The 24,880-nt window shown below is 57.1% G+C and overlaps 2 protein-coding genes across 3 annotated transcripts; one reads left to right on the top strand and one right to left on the bottom strand.

The window, feature by feature from the left end:
• Positions 1–133: 133 nt before the first annotated feature.
• On the top strand, positions 134–15,258 carry COG4 (component of oligomeric golgi complex 4). 2 transcript variants are annotated; one of them, XM_086621222.1, is made up of 19 exons: positions 134–280; positions 719–801; positions 1,503–1,617; positions 2,216–2,390; positions 2,927–3,120; positions 3,577–3,682; positions 4,984–5,141; positions 5,684–5,742; positions 7,135–7,268; positions 7,778–7,896; positions 8,294–8,460; positions 9,122–9,287; positions 10,514–10,576; positions 11,048–11,164; positions 12,843–12,935; positions 13,244–13,327; positions 13,656–13,757; positions 14,124–14,252; positions 14,496–15,258. In XM_086621222.1, the coding sequence occupies exons 1-19, from the start codon at positions 134–136 to the stop codon at positions 14,628–14,630; spliced, it is 2,346 nt and encodes a 781-aa protein (XP_086477348.1). In that variant the 3' UTR covers positions 14,631–15,258. The 2 variants fall into 2 exon arrangements, with proteins under 2 accessions (XP_086477348.1, XP_086477349.1); XM_086621223.1 differs by lacking the exon at positions 10,514–10,576 and having other exon boundaries at positions 165–280.
• A 374-nt stretch (positions 15,259–15,632) lies between these two features.
• Positions 15,633–23,214, bottom strand: FCSK (fucose kinase). The gene is made up of 23 exons (XM_086621221.1): positions 23,145–23,214; positions 22,895–23,052; positions 22,760–22,810; positions 22,555–22,677; positions 22,292–22,364; positions 21,922–22,019; positions 21,699–21,779; positions 21,490–21,609; positions 21,150–21,291; positions 20,777–20,904; positions 20,573–20,674; positions 19,927–20,097; positions 19,786–19,853; positions 19,255–19,625; positions 18,838–19,048; positions 18,576–18,742; positions 18,250–18,477; positions 17,948–18,091; positions 17,687–17,806; positions 17,426–17,613; positions 17,181–17,280; positions 16,400–16,623; positions 15,633–16,207 (listed from the first exon to the last, which is right to left on the bottom strand). Exons 1-23 carry the CDS (start codon positions 23,212–23,214, stop codon positions 16,091–16,093), a joined length of 3,255 nt encoding a protein of 1,084 aa, XP_086477347.1. The 3' UTR covers positions 15,633–16,090.
• Positions 23,215–24,880: the final 1,666 nt, after the last annotated feature.

The raw sequence follows: 24,880 nt of genomic DNA on the forward strand, positions 1-24,880 counted from the left end.
CGTAAAGCGCCGGGGGAGCGTGAGCCTCGCGCGCTTCCAGGTGGAGCTGAGCGGCCTCAAACGTTCAGGCACCGCCACGGGCAGCCCCGATGGGGCCTCACGACGGTGGGAACCGCGTCAGCTGCATCCCAAGATGGCGGCGGCCACGGCACCGGGCCCGAGGGCACCGGGCGGGGAGGGCAGCGGCTCGGCCGCCTCCTCCCTTTCCATGGAGCGGATTCAGTCGCTCACCGACCTGGCGGACCTGGAAACTGTCTACAGCCGGCTGTGCGAGGAGGAGGTGTGTGCGGGGCGGGCGAGGCCTCCGGTGGGGCGGCCCCCGGCGGCGATCGGCTACGGCGGGGCAGGCCGGGCCGGGGTGGTGCGGGGGACGCGGCACGCCGGGGTTCGCGTTCGGAATGCTGTCCGTGAACCGCGAGCAGGCTGCGGGTTCGGGGTCCTCGTGAGCTGGAAGCTCGGCCAGGGGACGGGTTGGTGGGTTATGCGACTTGGAAGTTGCGCGGTGAGGTTTGCACAACTGGTGCTTCGAAATGGCGTAAATGTAAATATTTACCGAATTCGAGTGAGAGCTTAGGAAGGAGTTAGCTGTCACAGGAGCTTTTGGAAGTGCTGATGCCTCGTTAGCTGCGTGTGCTTGACTGGGATGTAGTCTGTGAGACGCTGCTGGTCTGGAGGAGAGCTGAAGTCACACAAGGCTTCCCTCGTCCTTTTCTTTCAGAAAGTGGTGCAGGAAGAGCTGGATGCCCTCCTGGAGCAGCAAAGCACTATAGAGAACAAGATGGTCGCGCTTCATCGCATGGGGTTAGTGATCGCCACCCTCTCCCCTTCCTCCTGCTTCTGTGCACTGTTCAGGACCTCCCTGCTTCCTGCATGACCTGAAAATTTGTTTCAGTCTTGCGATGAACACATTCATTCTCAGGAAACGCTGGGCTTTAAATCAGATTGTGGTAGGGAAGACTACTTGGATCCTCATCCCGGTTCTTCCCAGCAGCACTAACAGGGAACTGACCAACCTATTTGAGTGTAGGCTGAGCAGTTCTTGGAAGATCTCACCCCAGATATGGTTCGGTTTCAGCATCGATACTTGGATCAGATGTCTTGTGGCAGTCAGGCTGTTTACATGTATGGATAAATACTACTGCTTCTTCGTAGTGAGCTTGTGCAGGCAGTCTGGGAAGTCATCATAAGTGGCCTCATGTCTAGTAGAAGCATGGAGCACCAGTTCACAGACTTCATCTTCCACTTCAGAACTGGGGAGTATCTTAAAGCCTCAGTGGCTCATTTATGCCCTGTCTGGTAGTGAGACAGGTGTTACTCTGCCTCTGCGCCTCTTCCAAAGCAGTCTGTTTGATTTTGATGCTTTGCTCCTGTAGGAGAGGCATGAAATCAGAGAGAGTCACTGACAGGCACAATTGGGTTTGGAGGAAGAACCATCTTACTGTTGCAAGACCATCCAACTACTTATTAGTTGCATCTCATGTTCAGTTCGCTTGTGTTTCCAGCCCTAATTTGCAGCTTATCGAGGGGGATGCCCAGCAGTTGGCGGGGATGATCACCTTCACCTGTAACCTGGCCGAGAACGTCAGCAGTAAAGTCCGCCAGCTTGACCTTGCCAAGGTAACTGGACTGAGGGGTTGTCTGGGACTTGTCACCACCAAGCCATATTCTATTTGCTTGCATGTTTTTTCATTTAGCAGCTGGTTCTCCAGCATCCCCTTCTGTCCATGCAGCTCCTGGTAGAACATGGTGAATAAGTTGAGGTTAGGCTTTGTTAGCACTCTTTTGTAGCTATTGCCGTGCTGAGGACAGCGGAGATGGTCATTGTCACCTGAGACTGGGCAGGAATCTGGGCTGTCATAGTCTTTGTGCAGAGACAGGCTAAGAGACATCAAGTCCCAGCGCTAGCACAACTGCTCACCTCAAAACAGATAAAGTGTGGTTGTGTCTCTGGTCTCTCTCTGTTTGTTGGAGTATGGCCTCTGAGTTCACTCCGAGCCTTGGCGGGTAAATGCTGTTCATCTTTCAGACTCATTGGTCTTACAGCTTTTTAAGTAGTTTGGGGTTTCTGCTTACCTAGTTGTTTATTGTGTAGAGAAGCATCGCTTCGGTCTGTTTCTTCCTTCTTTTCCGCCCGGCCCGTGCTGTCTTCTCCTCATAATTCTCTTTCCCTGGTCCAGCCCACAGCAGGAAGCCTTACTGGTCACCTTTCTTGCAGAATCGACTCTATCAGGCCATTCAGAGAGCTGATGACATCCTTGACCTGAAGTTCTGCATGGATGGAGTTCAAACAGCCCTGCGAAATGAGGACTATGAACAAGCAGCAGCTCATATCCATCGCTATCTGTCTCTGGACAAATCAGTGATTGAACTCAGTCGTCAGGGCAAGGAAGGTGAGTACTGTTTGTGAGGAGAAGCTGCTAAGTCACCTTTCCAGTCAGATAACTCTAGGCTGCTTGATTTCCCATGACAGATAGCCTCAGCCCAATAGACAAAGCAGGAAAGCAGTTAATTGAAAGGAGAATTCCTGGCACACGGCTTTAAGAGCATTTTGGGTGCTGACTAGGGGAAGGACAAAACGTGCAGGATAAAAGAAGTGAGGGAGAATGTTCTGTCAGGGAGAACTGTTGCAGTGTTATGGTCTGCTACCAAGCAGAGCAACTGGAAATGAAGGAGAAAATTGCCTGATCCCTAAAAGAACTGTCCCAGTTGATGTGTTCACATCCTCCCTGTAAGACCACGACATTAGCTGTGTGTACATCACACGCATACCTGTCTTTGCCTGTAGGGGAATTGCAGTGCATCTTCTGCCTTCTCACCCTAGGGCTTCACAGTGTTGGGTGCCTCTGCTGGGGAAAAAAAGTAGCCCTTGACACAGTACTAACATTGTGCTGTCACTTTTCCCTTTCTTTTCTGTCCTTTTGACCAGGGGGCATAATTGATGCCAACCTGAAGCTCCTGCAGGAAGCAGAGCAGCGCCTGAAGACGATTGTCACAGAGAAATTCGACACAGCTATGAAGCAAGGAGACCTGCCCCAGGTGGAACGGTTCTTCAAGATCTTTCCTCTGCTAGGCTTACATGAAGAGGGGCTGAGCAAGTTCTCGGAGTACCTCTGCGAGCAGGTAACGGGTTCTGTGAAACACACTGTGACCTGTCTGATCTGCTAGGGGAAAGCAAAACTCAGTCTCTGTCAACAGATGTTGTGGAAGGAGATCTTGGCTCTGGCTTGTTAATCTTAGAAACCAGCGCTGGCCTTAGTTCATCTCTCCCTGTGTTTTGCACCCTGGGATGGTGTCTGAACACAGATCCCACTGGCTGCCTGGCTTCTCCTGTGTCTTGCTCTTTGTGCTTGCTTAAAGCTTATACAAGGGAGCCTGGAAACAAGTTTCTGCCTGTCCTTGAACCTTGAGTTTTCCCTGAGAGAGGAAAGGATCCCTGTTTAGAGGAGAAACAACTGCAATAGCTCATGCAGTGGGAAGGCCAGCAAAAGCTCTACAGGGCAGAGGACAGAGGTCCATCCTATGGGATGAAGAATATCTTTTGAGTGTTACTAGCTGACTGGTCCTGTTGTCCTGCAGGTGGCCAACAAAGCAGAAGAGAACCTGCAGCTGGTGATGGGGACAGACATGAGTGACCGTCGAGCTGCTGTCATCTTTGCGGACACCCTGACGCTCCTCTTTGAAGGTAATCTTCCTTTCCTCTTTGCTGACGGATTGAAAATAGTCCCTGGTGAGATTGTCCATCAGTTTAACTGCTTTTTAATTTTAGCTCCAGTAGATCACAAAACACCTCCTTCCCCTTTGAGCTAGGGGAATGTCACGCTAGAGGGACAGGGACACAACTAAGAGACTTTTTCCCAGCCAGGAGAAGCCATTAAAATAAGCAAGTTTTCCTACGTACAGATTGCACAGGCACAAAGTGGATTTGCGAAGGATTTGTTGGCTTCCTCCAGGAATCAGACTCTTCCTGTTCTCTGCATCCTCAAAACAAATGGCTATTCCCTGAAGGTTTCTTCAGACATGCAGCTCTCCAGACAAACAAATCCAATCCCTTGAGACCGAGCAGCTGTTGATGTCTCCAGGCCTGGCACTTCAAAGAGGACCACAGGAGCTTGAAAGCAGAGAGGAGAGGGAGAGAAGGGAACATGAAGGCTCTGTGGGAATGTCGCCAAAGACAATAATTGAGATCCCGTGGTGATTAACCATCTTCTCTATTAAGTCTGCTATAATTCCAGGCCGCGCCACTGCCAAGCCACTCTTCCAGCCTGGCACCATTGCTGTTCTTGAAGGTCCCCAGAGCCACCAAGGCTTTCTTGGCTGTAGTGTCAAAAGAGGGGGAGCATTGCTAACTCTTGGAATAGAGAGTTTGTGAGAAGCAAGCAATATTGTAGAAATACCTCCTTGGAGACGAGATTTTTTTCTACAAGGAGGCCTTGCCTTCACTAATGCTTCCTCTCTTGGGTATCTGTGTGAAAGATAAGAGCAGAGCTTTCCCTAGGCTGATTTTTCTAGTACTGCTCTTCCTCTAGAACCTGGCAGTTGCTGAAAGCTGAGACTGGGTTTGGATGGCAGTTATACCTCCTGCCAGGCTTAACTTGTGCAGCTTTGTCTTGTGGAAGCTTCGTACCTCCATACCTTGTGTCTTGCTGGGTAGGAGGGCAGCTGACACACATCGTATGGCAGGAGCTCTCTTTAGGAAGAGAGATGGCTTCTACCCCAGGAGATTTGCACTGCAGCCTTGCAATAAACAGCAGAGAGGATGGAAGGTGTCATATGCAGAGAGAAGACGCTATGGAGCGACGGGTGGTAATGACAGGCCTCCAGTGAGGCACTAGAGAGTGGCTGGACAGTCTAAACTGTTCATCAGGGGAGCGAATGATCCCTTGTTAGGTCCTGTCTGTGGACTCGTGTAGCTCTGCTCTGGGTCCAGACTGGATCGGAACTCCTTCTTGAGTCTCTTTCTTGTGCTTCCCCTCTTCCCTGCAGGGATTGCTCGTGTTGTGGAGACCCACCAGCCCATTGTGGAGACCTACTACGGGCCAGGGAGGCTGTACACCCTCATCAAGCACCTGCAAGTGGAGTGTGACCGGCAGGTGGAAAAAGTGGTGGACAAGTTCATCAAAGAGAGGGACTATCACAGGCAGGTAAGAAGGGCATGATGCTGCCTGACGCAGCCAACTGCAGCTTCCATCCGGCTCCGTGGGGCTCCGACTGCCACAGAGCTGGCAAAGTTTGACCTTGTGTATTGAGAGAAGCCTTGCTTTACTCTGCTGATGGCTGAAGGGGTCCAGGCTGTAGCTACCCCATCTCTTGCAGAGAAGGATTCACTGTGAGCACGATGAATGGACCCTGGGCACAGGACTCTCTGCTCTGCAGGTTTCAGTACACCTTCCCCGCAGGCTCGTTCCTGCTTCTCTGTTAGATGCAGGGCTGCTGTAACTGTCTGATGGTGCCATACTTTGGTGCCCGTGAGTTCCTATGCCACTGCCCTGCCTGGCAGGCTGAGCTCTGCCTTGGAGGAGGAGGTGAATTGATGTGGTTCCCTTCTCTGGCAGTGCTTCCCGCAAAGTGTTCCTATCGCCTTCCCTGAGTAAGCTCCTCCTTAGGCTGCAGCACGAGAAGCGGCTCTTAACTCCAAATCATCAGCAAAGACTTTAATGACTCTCCATTTTCTTTGTGATTGCAGTTCCAGCAAGTTCAGAATAGCATGATAAGAAGTTCTTCTGCAGAGAAGATTGAACCAAGGTACAAACAAAACCTCTTTTGCTCTCTAACTTTCCACTCTTGAGCTGTTATTTAACACTACTTAGCATTTAGATAACTCTCCTGGTCTTCCAGAGGCTTTGTGACTACTAAAGCATAAAATCCAATTGTTAGGTGCCCTTCACTGCCCTTTTAGAAAGGCAGCTTCTGTGGTGGTGCTTTATTTTGCTTACTCGTTACTTTTAAGCCTTGGCCCTAAATGTTGCTGAGGGCTGGCAGGATCACTGCACACAACGGACTGAGACTTTAATTGCCTGTGCCCACTACCTTTTGATGATCAGAGTATGGTCCTCAGAGCCCAAAAAATGGAGCAGCTCCCTGGGCAGATAATTTGTGACAGAATCCGGAATGAATCTTTGAGTCCTATTTAACCTGTACTGCTGCCGCAGCGACTCTGTAACATCAGTTTGTTGCTAATGAACCGAAGTGCTTTCAACCTCCCTCCTTTTCTTTTCATGTTAAGTGTTTGCATAGCCCTAAAGTAAGGCCGTTTGAAAGTGCACCCATCCCTTCTGGCATTGCATGACTTCTAAACATGCCTCGAAAGAAAACCTAGATTCCTCAAGCCAGATCTGTCTGTGAGCCTGCATGACTCATTATTTCAGCAGAAGTACAAAGATCCACTTACTGTTTGCTTTGAGTAACTGTGTGCACCTCAGGTTTCCTGACCTTTTGCTTTTTCAACCATAAAATAAAGATAACGCATTGTTCCTTGTCCCACTGGTGTGTTGTGAGGCTTTGAGCAGGAGTTGTAAAGTTCTTTTGTGTACACTAATGAAAAAAGCTGCTGATGTGACAGTGGTTTTTTTTTTCCATAGTAATCTCTGATCTGAACACTGCATTCTGCATTGTCACATGCTTTTTTTCATCTCACATTTCCTGAGCTGTTGAGCTCAAACAGATTCTTCTTCATTTTCAGAGAAATGCATAAATCTGTGCACAAGAGCACATATATGGAGCTGGCAGGGACCAGGCATTTCTTGCACTGGCCACGTAGGGCTCACAGAATCATAGCTGGGAAAGGAAAGGACCACCGAAGGTCTCTAGTCCAACCTCCCACTCAAAACAGGGCTAATTTCGAAGTCATATCAGGTTGCTTAGAGTCTTGCAGTCCTTTCTGCTGTGATTTTAATGTGGTTGTTCTCACATCCATGGGGAAAAAAGCAGCTTCTCTGTAAAGGTTTTTTTTGATCCTGTGTGTGTTCTTTGCACATACCAGTTACTCTGCTGAGCTCTGCCACTCGACGGCACAGATGGAAAGGGGCAGTATTGAGCTAATAGTAAGAGAACAGAGAACACACTACTTAACTGAGTTAAATTAGTGCCTCTCCTTTTGAAGTCTTGCTACCTTGATTCTTGCTATGTTCTTTCCAGGGAACTTGACCCTATTTTAACAGAAGTCACTCTGATGAATGCCCGCAGTGAGCTCTACTTGAGGTTCATCAAGAGACGAATAATAGCCGATTTTGAGGTGGGAGACTCCATGGCCTCAGAGGAGGTAAAGCAAGGTAACACCTTGAATACTGCTACTTGCAGGCTCTCTGCTCCTTGCAGCCAGAAGTGGAGATATATCTGAGTTTTAGTGGCAGAGCAGAGTGACACAGGATCTGCAAAGATGCTTTGGGAGTACTCTGTGGAAGAGGATTGTGTAGCCTGGCTTCTTGAAACCTGTTTTAAGCACTGCTTGTTCTCTCTAACAGGGAAACCAACATTAGGAATGACTGCAGAGCATAATAAACAAGGTCTCCAAAGAGAGGGAGGGCCCTTTGGTCACTGCAGGCACAGATCCTAAAGGTGGAGGCCACAGGAAAAACAGGCTCAGGGTTTTGGTACTCCATGGAAATCGCTTTTGTCACCTGCAAAAGTCAGCTCAGCAATTTCAGCCCCACAGTTGAGGCCTGTGATTTATTCCAGGTGTGTGTCTGTTGGGTGCCCATGAGACAGGCAGCAAGTGGAGTAGGTGGGACTGCTTTCTAGCACTTGGTCCCCGCTGATGGTTCTCTTTTGTTTTCTGTAGAGCATCAAAAATACCTGGACAAGCTCCTCAACAACTGTTTGCTGAGCCGCACCATGCAAGAGCTCATTGGCTACTACATCACCATGGAGGAATACTTCATGAGGGAGACTGTCAACAAGGTAGGACTCAGACTGCTGCTTGCAGTAGCCCGCACTCTCTGCCAGTGACTTGAGACCTCTGCATGTGCTCCACAGTCCTCTGTAGAGCGTTCCTAGGGAGGGAGATGAGTTACATGGCAGGTCTGCAGTTGTTGGGAAGGTTTTTTGTTTCCCTTGGCCTTGAAAAGCAATTGGTTGTTTCTGAACTTTGACTCCAAACATACCCCTGAGTATCTTCCAGAGCCAGATCTTCCAAGTCTATGGGCTACTGAAAACTAGGATGAGTGGTGCCAGCCCACACATGGTACAGTTCAGCTCAGGGTGGCACAGGCAGGCTGGCAGTTTGGTCTCACAGCACTGCTCTGAGAAGGCACCTTCGCTCGTTGAGCTCAGGGCACTGAGACAGCTTTCTTTGCAGGCTGTTGCCATGGACAGCTATGAGAAGGGCCAGCTCACCTCCAGCATGGTGGATGATGTGTTTTATATAGTGAAGAAGTGCATCGGGCGTGCTCTGTCCAGCTCCAGCATAGACTGTCTCTGTGCCATGATCAACCACTCCACCACCGAGCTGGAGTCTGACTTCAGGTAATGAAAATACACTAGGTTCGTTGTAACTTGCCTCTGCCTCGCGTTCTGCAAACAGTGTTTGCTCTCAGATGGTCTTCCTTGCCTTCTTGGCCTTTGAACCTCTAGTTTGTTATCTCCATGGAAGATGCTGGAGGAAGCAGTGTCAGGTGTGGTGAGGAAAGCTGGAGTTGGGCATATTTTTCTCACAGAAGTGGTGGTTACTTGTAGGACAAACAGAAAAAGGAACCTCGTGGCCCAAAATCCCCATGAGACTGAGTCACCATGTAGCGTTGGAGTGCTTCCCTGCTTGATGCTACACGGCCACCCCCAACTGTTCTCTGGGTTAGCTGTGAGATGGCTTAGTAACTTGAGCTTGGGGTGAGCCTGCAGAAATTGTCCTGCTCCTGTTTTTCATCCCAACGTGGGAGTGGGGAACTGTGACTGAAGACAGCAGACAGCTGCAGGCAGGATCTTTGGGAAAGCTCCGAAACTGGGTGGTTGTGTTTTTCTTTCAGCCTCGTGTCCTTTAGATGCTGTCAGGAGATATTTGCCAGCCCTTCACAGTCCCTGTGAAGTCCCGCTTACCTTGTTCAGGTCACAGCTCAGCCAGAGTGCTGTCACAGAGCACAACTCTTGCAGTCTTTGCTCTAAGCCCTGGTATGTTCTCCTTACCCCATAGGGAGGTTCTGTACAACAAGCTGAAGCAGGGCTTTCCAGCCACGACCTTCCAGGACTTCCAGAGAGGGGTGACCAGTGCTGTGAACATCATGCACAGCAGCCTGCAGCAGGGCAAGTTCGACACCAAAGGCATTGAAAGCACCGACGAGGCCAAGCAGTCCTTTCTGGTGGGTTTGGTGGCTGTTCTGGTGTTGTAGAATGAGTTGGGGTGAGGGGATAGACAATGGGGAGCTCTTGGGAACAGGACTGGTGCAACTAGCACATGTTCAGAGAACCTGGAAACCTGTTCAGGCATGGTGGGTGGCCTGACTTTGAATGTCTGGTAAACCCTTCTGCCTCACCTCATGTTTGTAGGGCTTCCACACCAGGCCTGTGCAAGTATGATCCTGTGGCTGCCTCTTAGGCTACTGCCATGATGATTCCCTCCAGGCTGGGGAAGAAGAGTCTGTGCTCTTTTGAGGTGTCCATCAATCCTGTTCTTCATGAGCTCTGCACACAAAGGTGGTGGGAGAGCATCTCATCCACACCTTCCTCTTGGTGAAAAAGTTTCCTGGCCCAAGCTCAGGGCTGCTTCATTCTCACTTATCAGCTCAGAGAGTCTCCATTGGAGCAGGGTAGGCAACCTGTGCACAGAGAGCACAGGAGAGGGGCTGGCCCACCCTGACTTCTCTCCCTCTCTGTAAGTTGCTCAGAACACCCAGTGCTGAAGAGGTTCCTTGAGACTTCCACTGTACAAGGAGAGAAGGCAACAAAGGGAGCAGGAGGGACTGAACTCTTTCATTAAATTCTTGGTTACAGGTTTCTGCATTTCTTGAAGCAAAGTGCTTAAAATGTCAGTTCTCCCAATGGAATTCCTCATTCTCCTGTCAGCTTCCCTCATTTCCCTGTCTGCACAAGCCCCAGCCTTAGACTGACGTTTAGTTCAGCTTGGGCAGGTAGAGAAGTCTGTTTGGTGAAGAACAGCTACTCATCTGGCAGGAGGGATGCTGATTCCTCCTGCCTAGATACAAATGCCTTCCTGCCTCCCCTGGACACATCCAGCCACTCCTGGTCTGTTGTTCTTCACGACACTGTCACAGGTACATCCTGTCCTTCACCAGTCACCCACAAGTGGGGCTTTTCTGCAGCATCATGGACAGAATGATGAGGAGAAGTGGAGCAGACAATCTCAAGCTTTGTACTAGCTGCAGGTTCAGCACACACACAGTTACTGTAGTTCAGCTTCACGCAGTTCTGTGAATCTGCAGTGCTTTGATCACACGGAAGCACCTTAAATATTTGCATTTCAGCCTGTGCTGTGACCAGGGCATGGAGTTAACCTATGGACTTGGGGCTGAGGTGCTGGGAAATACCAGTCAATTCTACTTAGGTTTGTTTTGTTGTTTTTTTCCAGGTGACCTTAAACAATGTGGAAGTCTGCAGCGAGAACATCATGACTCTAAAGAAGACTTTGGAGGTGCGGTCTGGATTCTTTACTGTTTTCTCCTTAATCAAAGTTGTAATATCCTCCCTTGGAGGGGTCAAGTAAACCATCTAAACTTCACTATGCCCAACTTCTTGAGGTCTTTGCTCTCCAGCCTTAGGAAAGCAGTTTTGAGCTGGCAATCTCCGTCTGATAGCAGCAGCTGGAAATACCAGTTCCTCCAGCTTGACCAACCTGTCACTGGCTGGGAGCCAGTGGAGTAACATGTGCATCATGGAGAGGTTGTGGTTCTCTGGTGCTGGGTTAGATGATAGCCCCTGGCTTCCTTTCCTGCTGTCCTCTCCTCAGCTGGAGCCAGCAGCCTCTGCCTTCACAGGAACAAGAATTTGATGTCTGTGCTAGCCTGCAAGCTTGTTGGTGGGCAGCCAGAGCTCACCAACGTGAAGGGATAGAGACTGCCCAGGTTATTAATTTGCAACTTGCTTGTGGATCTCTTCCCCGCAGAGTGACTGCAGCAAACTGCTTAGCCAAGGCTTCGGGGGTGAGCAAGCGCAGGCCAAGATTGACAGCTGCCTCTCCGACATGGCTGCAGTCTCCAACAAATTTCGTGACCTGCTGCAGGTGGGTGTCTTGCTGAGTTACTGCTGGCCTCCAGCACTGGCTGGCCGGTGTCTTCAGGGAGAGCTCAGGCAGGAATCATTTCAGCCTGGGCCACGTCTGACTCCAGGAGCGCTGGGTAGGGGTGCAGGAGGGGGTAAATCAGTCAGCTTTGAGGAATGGCAACAGATCCAGCCCCCTTGCACAGCCGCACCAGCTGGCGGCTGCGTGAAAAGCACTGGAAGCAGCCGCAGAGCCAGAAGGAATGTTGCTCCGTTTGTCTTCACTCGGCACACAGTTGGTTCAGCATTTTCAGGAGAAGAAATATTAATAGCATTTCTATCATCTCCTCCGTTCTCCCTCGTGGCACAGCATGTTGTCAAGCTGTCCAGAGCCTCACTAGGTAACGCTGAAGACGGGCTGGTGGTAGAGAAGAGCTGCTCTTCTCTCAGGTTTCTCCTCCTCTCCCAAATGGAAACCCTCCCTGACATGGGGGAGAAGGCTCTCTGGCTAAATCCACCGTCTCAGGTGGCATACTGGGGCCTGTTGCCCTGAAATTTCACAGTGGTCTCTGGCAGGGAGAGGAGCAGGAAGACATAATACCTCCTGTGGAAAGAAACCAAGCAAAAGAGAATCTTTTGAACCAGGTTTGCCATCAGCTTAGTACTTCACGGAGGGGCCAGACTATTTTTCGTTTGGCTTTGCGGTTCACTGCAGCCAGATGCCTTCAGATGGGTATTGCCAGCGAACCCTCTTGAGGCTTGTGGTTGGTATCGAAACCAAAGAGCTCATCAGCAAGGAGTAAAATTTTCCAGTCTAGCTCTATTAAAACTGGCTGCAGTATTAAAACCAGCAGTATTAAAACTGGCTGCAAAGCAGTCGAGGCTGAGCAGCAAGCTCCTGCGCTGCCTGAGTCACACGCGCATTGAATTTGCCTTGGAAAAGGACAATTGCCAGCAAGGCCTGCTCAGAAATGCCAATTTTAGTTTAAAACTTCCATCAAATGCCAGGCAGCATCAGTACCTGAATAGTTTCATGCTGGGTGAACTTTCCTGACATCTTGCTGAGCCAAATGGGGGTGGCTGGCAGGAGAGGGCTTGCGGAGAGCTCTCCGGCGTGGAAGTGGACAGAACAGCCTTTGCTGACATCCTGCTGCTCCGGGGAGATGGCGTGTGCTGGGGTTATGATTAATTCAGGGAACTAACTGCAGTTACAGCTTTTATCCTCCTTTTAGCTTCTCCTACTGAGCTTAAGCTGCACTGGAGGTGGGAGGCATCAGTTGAGTCCAAGCACAGCGTCCTCCTGGCTGGCGCTGAGTGGGAAGGCTGGTGTTTGTGTCCTTTCCTGTCCTGGTGGGATGTGAACTGAACCCCTCTCTCCTGCTGGGAAGCCTCTGTGGCTGTGTGGGCAGGGGTGGGGGAAGCACGAGCCCTTCAGACCAGGCTGCAAGTCAGCACAGCGGCAGCTTCTGGGCCAGCATCCTTCCTCCTCTTGTCGTGGTGTCCCTGGAGCCCTCCAGCACTGGAAGAGCGTGGGATCAGGGACTTCTGGGTTCAGTTTCCTGTGCAAGTCTGTGGGTCGGTTTCCTCAGCTTGCAGTGAGGATGGGAGGCAGCATCAGGACAGCCTGGCTGTAAAGGTTGTGTGCCGTTGGACGTTAGCCACGCTCAGTCACTCTCCTCTCTTCTTCCTGTCTCCTTCAGGAAGGTCTCAACGAGCTGAACAGCACAGCCATCAAACCCCAGGTGAAGCCCTGGATCAACCTATTCCTGTCTGTCTCCCACAACATCGAGGAGGTAAGGCTCGGCGTTCTCTGCTTCCAGCCGTACTTCTGTGCACTCTGTTTTTTGCTCAGCAACACAGTCAGAGCAACCGCTGTCTCATTCTCAACGTTCTTCACTGTTTCCGTGGCATGGAGCAACAGTAAAATACCCAGAACTTGCCGTGCAGCCTAGCCTGGAAAGGGGCATTTTGCTCGAGGGGAGCTTGAGAAAAGGAAAGGGGTGCAGTGCTGCTCCAGGAGGGACGTCCCTCCCTGTCCTCTGCGCTGTTTGCTGCTGTTCACGGCCGGCCACAAACAACCCTTTTTGTATTTCAATGTCAGGAGGAGTTCAGTGACTATGAAGCTAATGATCCCTGGGTCCAGCAGTTCATCGTCAATCTGGAACAGCAGATGACAGAGTTCAAGGTGAGAGAGAGAGGGAGGGACATGGCAGCCTGCCAGGCTCTGGCCAGACTCCACGTGGCACCTCTCAGTTCCTCCTCTACTCGGAGGAACGGTGCACAGAGATGTCCTTGAGTTCCTTGCAGGGCTCTTAAGAGACCCAGTCCCCCCCTTTCTCCTGCAATTCCCAAAACCTGCTTGCAAGCCCCACGTACCTGGATCACTTCTGTGGTGCTCTCTGGTCGCCGAGCCTGCAAGCGATAGGTCTTTATTTAAAAGCTCTTGAGGGTTGGGTTTTGTGGCCCGCTGCTCCATTGCTCCTGACAGGAATGACACAGGTTTCTGCTTCCAGGCTGGGCTGTCTCCAGTGATTTACGATACCCTCACTGGTCTCATGACCAGTCTCATTGCCATCGAACTGGAGAAAGTGCTGCTGAAATCCACCTTCAGCAGGGTAAGCAAAACACTCTCCTCTACCCTGTAGTCAGCTTGGCTGCAAACATTCCATCTGGAAACCCTCAGTAAGGGGATGGGGCAGGGCAGAGGCAAATGCTACCCTCAAAGAAGCTCTGCCACTGCTGGTGGCCAGCTCAGGGAGACCCTGCGTTAGCACATACAGAGGGAAAGCGTGTTTTGGGATGGGGCTGGGAAGAGCTTGCATCAATAAGGGGGCTGACTTTTAAGGTGGGTCTAAATATAAGCCAGTTTTAACCTGTAATAAATGGTCTAACTGGAACCCTCCTGCTCAGAGGCCTCTCCCTGTTTGGCACAACCCCTGGGCCTGCTTGGAGAGTTAACAGAGCTCCCTCGGTCCCCACAGCTTGGCGGTCTGCAGTTTGACAAGGAGCTGAGGTCGCTCATAGCTTATCTCACCACGGTCACCACTTGGACTATCCGCGACAAGTTTGCCCGTCTTTCCCAGATGGCCACCATCCTCAATCTGGAAAGGGTGAGCTGTGCTTTGGCTGCTCTTATTGGGGGATTGTGGGAGCCCCAGCTGGGCTCCACAGGGCTTTACTGGGCTCATCCAGATGCTGTCGCACCTATGGGGTATGGAGAAGCTGGAAAAGTTGCCCCGTGCCTGGTGTTTGCCTGCGGTGGCAGAAAATATTGTGACCGTAGCTGGAGTTTGAACTCGCCTGCGAGGGTGGTTGGTGCCAAATTGTCTCCTGCAGCTCTCCTCTTTCTCCAGGTGACGGAGATCCTGGATTACTGGGGCCCGAACTCCGGCCCGCTCACCTGGCGCCTCACTCCCGCCGAGGTCCGGCAGGTGCTGGCTCTCCGAATCGACTTCCGCAGCGAGGATATCAAGCGGCTGCGCCTGTAGTGGGTCAGTGCTCGGGTCAGCACCGCGCTGGAGGTGAACGGCAGGACGGCTGCAGCCCCGGAGCCTGCCCAGTCCTGCGCTGGGGCTGGCTGTCAGACGGTGTGGGGATGGGGTGATGTCTGCCCTTCTGCTCGTGTTCCTCGGAGCAAAGGGCGTTCCTGGGTCTGGGAAGCAGAGCTGCCATCCTTTGTGGGAGCAGAGACAAGGCAGCAGAGGATCTGTCACACTGAAAGCAGCGTGACACAATTTCTGAAAACACGTGGCAGTCTAGGGGACAAGCTTGTGCGAGCTCCCGACTCCCTCCATTCTGCTGCCCTGCGGGAGGCACAGGAGGGCCGGGAAACTTTGGGGCTGGGTACTGTGGTTAAAATGTGGGTATGCACAGAGAGCTCTGGCCGTGCTCCTGTGCCACCAGTTTGAGGGTCAGCTACTGGAGTCCTACACGTCCTGAGCCCTGGCTCTCTCCTGGTGGCAATGGGGACTGTTCTGTAGAAGGGAAAAGGACTGATTTCCTTCTGGGGAGGGTGCTTGGAAAATCCCTAGAAAGCTGCTGTAGGAAGCAGGGGCTGTGTCCCCGCTGGCTCGCTCTGCCCTGTACAGCTACTCTGTAAATAAACCTCGCCTGGCTGAGCAGCAGCCTCGGGTGGGGGGGGGGTGTCTCTGGGCCCAGAGGGAGCTGGAGAGATGCAGGATGAGAGCTGGTCACCATTTCTCCCCTTCTACCCTGTGCCATGACAGCAAGAGCATCTTTCTCCCCCCGCCCCAGCTGGCATTGGCACAGTGGGAGTACAAACTCCCCTGATAGAGGATCTGGTGCCAGCCTGCTGTGCTCCCATGCTGTCCCGTCAAGCAAGGTGGTGGAGGGTGATGCCCAGCCCGCTGCATGCGGTTTCTGCCCTACACCCCACCAGAAGAGCTTTGCCCTGCATTTCTGGGCCCTTGCTATCCCATGGGGAGGGGGGAGCCCTGCTAGGGACAGAGGGGCATAAACATACGCTGGAAACAAGTCCTTTTATTCAAAGAGACTGCAGGGACTAGTAATTCGTTGCAAAAATAATCTCTTGGCACAAGACAGGGACTTGATTCCAGATCCAGGTGCATCCTTGGTGCAGGAAGGTTCCTGCTAAAAGCAGCATCACAAATGCTATTCTTTCCCCTTTGGAGAACCCATGAAAACCAGGGTGAAACCTCAAAAATCAGCCTGGAGGCCCTAGCAGACTGTACTTCCAGCAAGACCACCCTCCAGGGATGGTTTTACCTGCCCAGCTCATCACAGCTTCTCCAGCCTCTGTGGCTTTTGGGGCAAGTAGCAGTACAAAAAGGCCACATCAAGCTATAAGGCACCTGCTGGAGCCAGCTGAAGGAGCTGCCTCTGAAGCAGCGTGGATTTCTCCACTGTGGAAGGCAGCTGGCTGCTCTCTCCCCTGTATCTGCTGGGAACAGGTCAGAGCTGAAGACCTTCACACAGCCACATCCTCCGCGTGGTGAGCACTGTCCTTCGGATCGCATCCCACAACCTCCACAGAGAAACCGACAGTGTCCACTTCAATGCTGTGGATGCTGAAGTTGCCCAGTCCCTAGAGAAAAACCAACAAAACAAAAGAGTTATGGACTGGGGCAGGAGCCAGCAAGGGCCCTGTTCTCACCTCCAAGGTCCTACACGGGGGCTAAGGGGACAGCAAGCAATCGCATCCCACTCGTGGTGGGGCAAGATGCAAACTTCTGCGAGCCGCCTGCGACAGCAAGCCGCCTGGGAGCTGCCATCTCACCTCAGTTTTTGCCAGAATTTGGTGCAGAGCCTCTTTCTGCCGAGGGGCTTTGGTTAAGACGTAAAGGAAGCCGCCGCCGCCAGCCCCGGCCAAGCACTGCCCGTAGACGTAGGGCCGGAGAGCATCCATCATGCGCCCGACGGCCAGCGGCTCGCACCCAGGGGCCATGCATTTCTTCTGCTGCCAGTAGCGGTCCAGACACTTGCCGACGAGCGGCAGGTTACCTGCAGGAGAGAGGATATTGCAAATGATTTGCCTTTATTTCCCATCCAAGGGGCAGAAACCTGTCCCTGCCTCTCCTGCTCAGCCCATGCTACGTTCCGCCTTCTCATCCACTCAGTTCCTCCCAGCTCTGCCTGCCGAGCAAGCAAACCCAGCCCTGGCACGTTGCTGTTTATTTTTAATCCTCCACAGGGGGAGAATGTGCTTGCTTTAGAGCTCTGGCTTCCCCTCCGCAGCATCCCAGTAGCTAAAGGCCAAATGTGCCAGTAGCACAGGCTAGGCACAGCCCCCAGCCCCATCACGGCTGGCTTGCGGAAAATCAGCCGGACTCGGCATGTCTAACCCCTCCGCTTCCTCAAAGTCCTTGTTTAAGCCTGAATTTTGGGGCATTGCCAATAACGTGCTGGGCCTGGGGGAAGGATTTGAGGCTTCTGCAGCTGCAAGAGCCTGCAACCTCCCAGCCTTTGCTCCCCCCCAGGACTGCACAGACTCTCCCCAGGGAAGTTTGTGTTTGTTCAGTCATTAAAAGGGCCAGCCTGGCCCAGGAAAGGGGGCTCACCTTGCCTCAAGGCCTGGGCACACTCCTCGGCGTTGCTCACCAGCGCGTCGGCGTTTTGCACGGCGGAGGGCAGCCTGGCGTACCAGTTCCTCACCACGTCCTGCCAGAGCCCACAACATCCTGGTCACCACCTGGCTGGCTCCAGCCTTCGGTGCCAGCTCCCACCAGGGTGGCAAAGCTCTGCGCCAAGGAAGGGGACAGGCATGAAAGACCGTGGGGGGTGCACTGTGGCACCCAGGTGTTACCTGGAGCAGGTTGCGGGCCAGGCGAGTCTTCCCCGTGTACACCAGCAGCAAGTGATCATTGAGGGTCTGGGTAAAACCGTCAGGCACTGGGATCTTCTCCACTTCCACCCTGAGGGGCAGCTGGGCCTTCGACCTGCCAATTTTGACGCCGGGCACAAGCCCACCCACCTGGTCCTGCCAACCGCCGCCTGCAAGGCAGAGGGTCCTCAGCCACTGCCGGGCCCCCCACCCCGCAGGCTGACTGCTCCCCCCAGCCACTACCTGTCGTGAGCCTCTGCTCCAGGTGCAGCACGGCGTGGATGAGGGACTCGGTGCTGGCAGCCTTCCCGGCCGCCCGGTACAGCGATGCCATCACTGCTCCTGCCAGGATGCTGCTGGTGCCTGCAGGGAGCACAGGTTGGGCCAAGGCAGCAAGGCACCGCACGTGCCTGCGAGAGTCGGGGCTGGGGGGCAGCGAGGGGGATGCCCCATCCTGGTGCTGGCAGCAGGAGGGGCTCCCCAGCCCTTTCCCTGCAGACCTACCAAGGCCAGACCCGTGGGGCAGCCTGGACCAGGTGTGCACCTCAAACCCGCCCCTGAAGTTCTCCATCAGCTGGGCCCGCAAGGGTTTCTGCGAGGGGAACTGCACGACCTGGGTGCAGATGAAGGCAGCTTTGAGCAAGGCTCCTGGAAACGAGAGGAGAAAGCAAAGCTGATGCCTGCTGCATCACTTGCTCCCCCTCATCCCACTGTCCCCAAAAAGGGCCACCCTGGCACCGTGAGGTCAGGACACCAAAGGGACATCGGTGGTACGAAGCCAAGCCATGTGGCTGGTGACACCTCACCTGGCGCATGCGGCTGGCAGTAATCCTGCAAGTGCTCCAGCTCCTGGCACACCAGCTCCACCGTGGCCTCACTCCGTGGCGTCCCGCTGAGGCTGACGAGGCGCAGCTCCGGCTCGCTGATGCGCCGCGCTCGGGCGCCGATGGGCCGGCACCCATCCACCAGCACCGCCACATCCACCACAGCCCCCCCGTGCTCGTACGTGATGGGGGGGGTGTCGCTCCAGCCACCTGCCGAGGCTCACCGTCAGCTCCCCGTGGCAGCCTGACTTCTCTTCCCTCCAACATCATGGGCATGAGACATGGATCATCTGAGGGGATGCACTCACCAGAGAGGTCCAGGCGAGCTGGACACGCCACCTGCACCCAGTGCCCCAAGGGCGGCAGCTCCGTCTGTCCCACGGTGACAAACTGGCACGAGGACATCACTGCCTGCCGGATGAGGATCTGCTCGGCTCCCTCGTAATGTCGAGCCGCTCTCACCAGCAGAGCCGGCCTGGGAAAAGAGGGATGCTGAGCCCACCGCCATGGCTCCCCGAGCGTGCCAATGCCCAGGACGGGGCAGCTGCTGCATACCAGCCCCAGCCTCACCTGCTCATCCATTTCTGCCGCTCGGTGGCCAGCTCCCGGACACCACTGGCGATGTCTCCCCTCTCCAGGCGCCCGAAAGCCGAGGCCCACTCTCTGTTGGCAGCAGGCCCGCTCCTCAAGCCCCCTTCCCCTTGCGCCATGCAGCCCAGGACGTCAGCGATGCAGGCGAGCGCCCGGGCTGCGATACCAGCGTCACCGGCCGTGGAGGCAACTAGAAAAATAAAAAGAGGCTGCAAAGCCACAGCCAGGCTGCAGGTCACCCCGAACCAGTCACTTCTGCGATAAGTTGGCTCCAGGGGAGAGGGACTTGCATGGCTTGCACCCACCCTGGCTTCTCACATGCTCTGAGGTGCAATGGGCGGGGGTCACTGGAGGATGTGGGGTGCACCGAATACAGCTTGTGTGAGTCCTACTCACCCTCATCCAGTGTGCCCAGCACAGCCTCGTGGTAGCCCTCATGGACGGCGCTGCGGGTGAGCGGCAGGAGGCTGCTGTCCCGGCGCTCCAGAAGCACCCGCCGCACCTTGCGCTGGCCCTGCAGGAAGAAGAGGGCCTGGCGGGCACCCAGCTCAGCTGCCTTGTCCAGGCAGGGCAGCAGCTCCTGCCAGGACATGCGCCAGGCTGCCCGCCAGCGTGCCAGCTGCTCACCAGCCACCGCCGCTGGGGCCAGCAGCCACAGCACGTCCTTCAGCCCCAGCGCCTCGCGGGCGTGCAGCACCGGGAAGAGCCGGGCGCTGAGCAGGCAGCGGCTCCTCCGCGGCATCTCGGCGTCCCAAAGGTCCCCTTCCCTGATGGACGGAGAGCCTGTCAGCTCCGCCCCAGGGCTTGAGGACACCTTCCAGGAGGGGAGCCAGGATGCAGGATGGTTGGAGTGACCGTAACACCTCCCGCTGCAGCCATGCCCAGGGGAGCCAGGTCTCCTGCCCCGTCCTGGCACACGGTGCTTACCGTATGCCTGTCCGACGGAAAAACTCAGCCCAGGGCACGTTCAGGTAAGTGGCCTCGTCGACAGGGCTCTGCAGGGGAACAGAGGGGATGGTTATGCCCCGGCTTCGTGGGGAGCCTTGCGCCACCTCGCCACCCCCGTACCTGCCAGTCGTCGAGGCGGCCGGTGAGCGTGAACACGCGGCAGGGCCGGTCATGCAGCCAGACGTGGTGGCCCTGCAGGACAACGTCGCGCAGGGGACAGCCCTGCAGGGCTGGCGACGAGCCCATGGCAAGACCCGAGAGGAGGCAGCCAGGACCAATCTCCAGGGGACCCTGTGGAAGAAGTTGCAAGGCCCTGAGTGGCACGGCTGGCCCCAGAGCAGCCCCCAAACCAGAGCCAGATCCCAAGCTTGGAAAGGGACAAACCACCCCAGGAGACAAGTTGGGGTCAGCAGGAGCCAGGTGCCAGAGGGACACGCTTTGCTTTGTCACAGGGCCAGAGGGACATGGGCTGCAGAAATTCAGGCCAGGTGACACCCTCCAGGGCTCATGGCCATGACAGAGCCCCCAAAGAGAGGGTCTGCCCAGGTCCTCAGGGAGGGACAGCCCAGCGGTGACAGCCTCCTCTCCTTGCCTGGGGAGTGTGACAGCCACCAGGGTCCCCAGCACCAGCCAAAAGGCAGCCTCAAGGAGGAAGGACACCCCAAATCTCACAGCTGTGGGTCCCCCATCCCAGCCAGAGCCACCTCACCCTGCTGCCCCTTCAGGGCACTGAGAACTCAGGGTCACCCTCACCCCAGCCACATACCTGGAGATGACAGTGCTGGATGACGCTGCCGGCTGCCAGCCGCACGGCTCCTTCCAGCAGGCAGTTGGTGACCGAAGAGCCGTCCTCCAGGAGACAGGGTTGCTGCCAAGGGCACAGATGCACGTGGGACCGGGGTCCGGCCACCCAGCCCGGAGCAACCCCCCAAAAACGTGTGTGAGCAAGGCTGGGGATGGAAGGACGTACGTCCACGTGGGAATGGGCTGTTTTGCAGAAGCGGAGGTGGCTGGCAGAGCGAGGCAGGAGCGTCAGGCTGCGGATGTGGTCGCTCGCAGAGGTGGTCATGTAGTCGTAGGACGCATCGGGGATGCAGGCTGCGAGGGGGGGGCAGGAGAGCTGTCAGCGCGCCAATGGCAAACGTAGGTGTGCCTGACACCCGCGTGAACCAAGGGCAGCCAGGCTGAACGTCCCCAGCCGAAGGGTTGGGGAGAGAAGACCTGAGGACCCACAGTTGCGGGGAGAAGCAGGTGGGTGCCAGGCCTTGAGCACCCCATCTCTCCCCATGGGAAGCGGGCTCAGGGTGAGTGGTGTTGCGTGCACCCATCGCAGCATTGCTCACCCATGCTAAGAGGAAAGGCGTGGAGAGCTGTCCACAGCACAGAGCGGGCGGTCCTCACGCTGGCATCACCACCACCCTTCACAAACTTCTCCTCTGTCATCCCCCCTGCCATGCACAGCACGATGTCGAAGAAGAGGGAGAGCTAGGGAGAGAGGGAACCTGTTAGGTGCAGCCAGGCTGGGGTTCAGCCACCCTGACCCCCACCCTGCTGCTGGGTGCTCCCCTCCTGCCACCACTCCTGCCCAAATCTGGCAGCATGGGGGCAAACAGGCCCTACAGAGATGCCCAGCAGCAGTACCCATGGGGTGAAGGGTCTCGTTCCCTGCAGAGGGGCTGTCACCTGGATGGGTGGTGCCCCCGAGTCCAGTCCCATGTAGGTGCAGGCATCCAGAGGAGGGACGACGTGAGTGGCCAGAAGCTGCTCGGCAGCATCCGAGGAGAAGAAAACCACCCCACAGACCTGCCAGGGCATGGTGGGGCTGAGGCTGCAGCCATGGTGACACAAGGGACAGGGCCAGCAGGGCCACCAACACCCGAGTCATGCCATACCAGTGGGACGGTGCCGTCAGGCCCTGCACACTGCTGGATCTGGGCCTCTGTGCCTTTGTAGATGATGTCACGTACCAGCCCCTGGGAATGAGACCACCTCGATGAGCTCTTTGGGGAGCCCCAAGCCAAGCAGCCACCGCAGGGCTGGGACCTCAGCATCCCAAAGGGATGGGGACCCCTGCGCCTCCAAGGGATGGTCCTTGAAGGGGAAGCTGCTACTGACCTGCTCATCGGTGAGGTAGACCCCGTGATTCTTGGCATACGCCTGGCTCCCAGGCACTGCGATCACTCTGACGCCCTGGAAGCCATCCCAGTCGATCCCTGCGGAGAGGGACAGAGACCAGTGCCCGCTGGAGAAGTGCACATACCCGCACTGGGCACAACTGCCTGAAAACTGGGCCCGTGGCAGAGGCAGCGACAGCAGCATCCAGCCTCGGCCACCTTGCTGCAGCCACAAGCACACATGGGTCAGCAATGCCCGAGCACCCACACCCTCACAAGAGCGTGGCGCAGGCTGAACCGCCTCTGCTGCTGGCTCCGACCCCTGTCCCGAGCCAAAGCAGGTGCTGGAGGCAAGGCTGGCACCCACTCACCTGGTGCCGAGGGCATGGTGAGGAGCATGTCAGTGCTGCAGACCCACACGCCAGGTGGGGAGCCCACACAAAGCTGCCAAGAGAGAACAGCCACATGCCCAGGGATGGCACGAAGAGGCCCAGCCCTTATGGGCACCCAGCACCCTTCCTGCCCTGCTGAAGGCACCCCGAAGGCTTCAGGGGCAGCCGAACCCACCCCCGCAGAAGGGTGCCCAGCACGGCACGGCACAAGCCCAGGACCCCGTCCCCCAGGCCACACAGACCCGGCGCATGGTGCCCAGCAAGCTGTCCAGGTTGCAGAGCAGAGCTTCGGCCGGGGCGCCGGGCTCCTCCGCGGGCAGGCAGGTGAAGGCCCGGCCGCAGTCGTCGAAGGAGAAGTCGCGGCCCTGGCGGGACGGGGAACAGGGAGGGGGTCACGGGGAGGGGGAGGCGGCTCCCCGGAAGGGTCCCGGGCGGGTCGGCTCTCACCGTGTGCAGGACGAGGATGCGGGCGTCCCTCAGCACGTCGGCGGTCACCACCTGCGAGGGCACAGCGGGGCACGGTCAGCGCGGGCGGGACACGCATCCCTCGCCCCCGCTTCCAGCCAGCGGGACGCCCCTCACCGTGCAGCCCGCCCGGGCGCTGAGGTGCTCGGCCGCCACCAGCACGGCGTTGAGGGTGGCCCCGCCGCTGCCCAGGCGGGCCCAGGGGTCTTCCACGACCAGGAGGAGCGGGGGGGGCCGCGGCCCCAGGCCGCCCCGCAGCCGGCGGGTCTCCAGCTCTGCCGAGCGAGAGCGCGGCGGCGCTGAGCGCTGGCACCCCGCGCCCCGCCGGCGGCGGAGGGCGAGCCCCAGCCCCAGCCCCGCCGCTTGCCTCGCTGGAAGGCGGAGACGCAGCCGCCGCGCTGGCAGGTGAGGAGGAGGACGCTCCACTCCGCCGCCATCGCCGCGCCGGACCGTCCGGGGGGACGCTTCCCCGCCCGCACCTTCGGTGCGGCGGCCGCGGTGCACGCTGGGAAATGTAGTCCGGCCCCGCCAGCGCCTGCGCGCCCCCTGCGGGAGGCGCCTCGGCGCGGGACTACAACTCCCAGCGTGCACTGCGCGGCCGGGCAGACCACCCCCTCCCGGATCGCTTAAAGGCACAGTGCGCCCCTGTCCCGGCGCTGTCCCCACTCCTCCTTCCCCCTCCCCGTCCCCAGGGGGTTTGCAAAGAGAGACTGGGGGGTTTTGACGTTTTTGTGACCCAAAATGGGTCCCGGAGGCGGCGCGCGCCCACAAGCGCTTTGGGTCATCCCTGTCACGAGCCCGCCCGGCCTCAGCCCGGCTCCTCGCAGGGGCTCTGCGGCGGGGTCGGGGTGCCCGGGTGCGGGCGGTGCGTGCAGGTGTCGGTGCTCGGTGGGCGCCACGATGGGTGCCGGGGTGGGCGGCTGGTGGGTGCCCGGTAAGTGCCGGAGTGGGTGTCGGGGTGGACACCTGGGGGTGCCGCTGCGGCGGTGTGAGTGCCAGGGTGGGTATCGGGAATGCCGATGCACCGGGATGGGCACGGTGGTGAGGTACCGGGTGGGTACCGGTGGGTGCCGATGTGTTGGGGTCGGTACCGGGGTGGGTACCGAGGGGTGCCGATGTGTTGGGGTGGGTACCGAGGGGTGCCGATGTCTCAGGGCGGGTACCGGCGTGCATACCGGGGGATGCCGATGCGCCGCGGTCGGAACCGGGGATGCCGGCGTCCTGGGGTGGGTACCGGGCTGGGTAGTGGGGTAGATACCGGAGATGCCGGTGCGCCGGGTGGGCGCGGCGCGGCCCCGCTCGCCTCCTACAAGTCCCACAAGCCCCGCCGGGCGGCGGGCGGCCGAGGACTACATCTCCCAGGCTGCCGGGCCCGGCCCCCCGCCCCGCACGGCGCGGCACGGCACTGCACGGCCCCGCACGGCGCGGAGGGCGCGGCGCGGGGGGCGGCGGCGGCGGCGGGGCCCGGGTGCGCCCGGCGGCGGGTCATGCCGGAGCCGAGCCAGGTACCGCGGCGGGGAGCGGGCCCGAGGGTTTGGGGGAGGGTGGGATGCGGGCACGGCCCGGCTGGGGGAGCCGGTCCTGGGGCGGGGGGATCGCGGGCTGCGGCCGGGGGAGGCTGGCCGGGAGCTGCCCCGGTGCTGGGTGCTGGCCTCGAGGAGCAGGCAGCCGGGATGCACCGGATTCAGCCCCCGGGTGGTGGCCCCGGGAGGATGCGCTGGCCCCGGGGGCTGGCGTCAGTGCTGGGGTGCTGGCCCCGGGAGGATGCGCTGGTCCCGGTCCTGAGTGCCGGTCCCGGTGCTGGGTGCTGGCCTCGGGGGAGCGTGCACCCGGGATGCGGTGGATTCATTCAGCTCCGGGATGCTGGCCCCGGGAGGATGCGCTGGCCCGGAGTGCTGGCCCGGGCCCTGCGGTTCTGGCCCCGGGGACGATGCACCGGCCACAGCCCCGGAGTGCTGCCCGGGGAGGATGTGCTGGCCCCGGGGGAATGCTTGTCCCTGGCGGAGGTGTGGGGCTGGGGCTGCCCCTCTCCAGCCGTGTGCCCCGGGGCGGTGCGCAGGGCCCAGACCCCGAGGGGATGCTGGGGACAGAGCTGGGGTTGCC

Source organism: Tauraco erythrolophus, chromosome 15 (genome assembly GCF_009769465.1).
Source record: "Tauraco erythrolophus isolate bTauEry1 chromosome 15, bTauEry1.pri, whole genome shotgun sequence".
NCBI lineage: Eukaryota > Metazoa > Chordata > Aves > Musophagiformes > Musophagidae > Tauraco > Tauraco erythrolophus.

What these genes read in the sequence shown, in the direction of transcription:
- FCSK (XM_086621221.1), bottom strand. Translation starts at nt 23,214, where the DNA reads ATGGCGGCGGAGTGGAGCGTCCTCCTCCTCACCTGCCAGCGCGGCGGC. An exon ending in TGCTGGGCACCATGCGCCGG is followed by an intron (nt 22,365 to 22,554) that starts GTCTGTGTGGCC and finishes CTCTCTTGGCAG; the next exon opens with CTTTGTGTGGGCTCCCCACC. An exon ending in AAATTCTGGCAAAAACTGAG is followed by an intron (nt 16,208 to 16,399) that starts GTGAGATGGCAG and finishes GTTTTTCTCTAG; the next exon opens with GGACTGGGCAACTTCAGCAT.
- COG4 (XM_086621222.1), top strand. Translation starts at nt 134, where the DNA reads ATGGCGGCGGCCACGGCACCGGGCCCGAGGGCACCGGGCGGGGAGGGC. An exon ending in GTCGCGCTTCATCGCATGGG is followed by an intron (nt 802 to 1,502) that starts GTTAGTGATCGC and finishes TTGTGTTTCCAG; the next exon opens with CCCTAATTTGCAGCTTATCG. An exon ending in TGAAATCCACCTTCAGCAGG is followed by an intron (nt 13,758 to 14,123) that starts GTAAGCAAAACA and finishes CGGTCCCCACAG; the next exon opens with CTTGGCGGTCTGCAGTTTGA.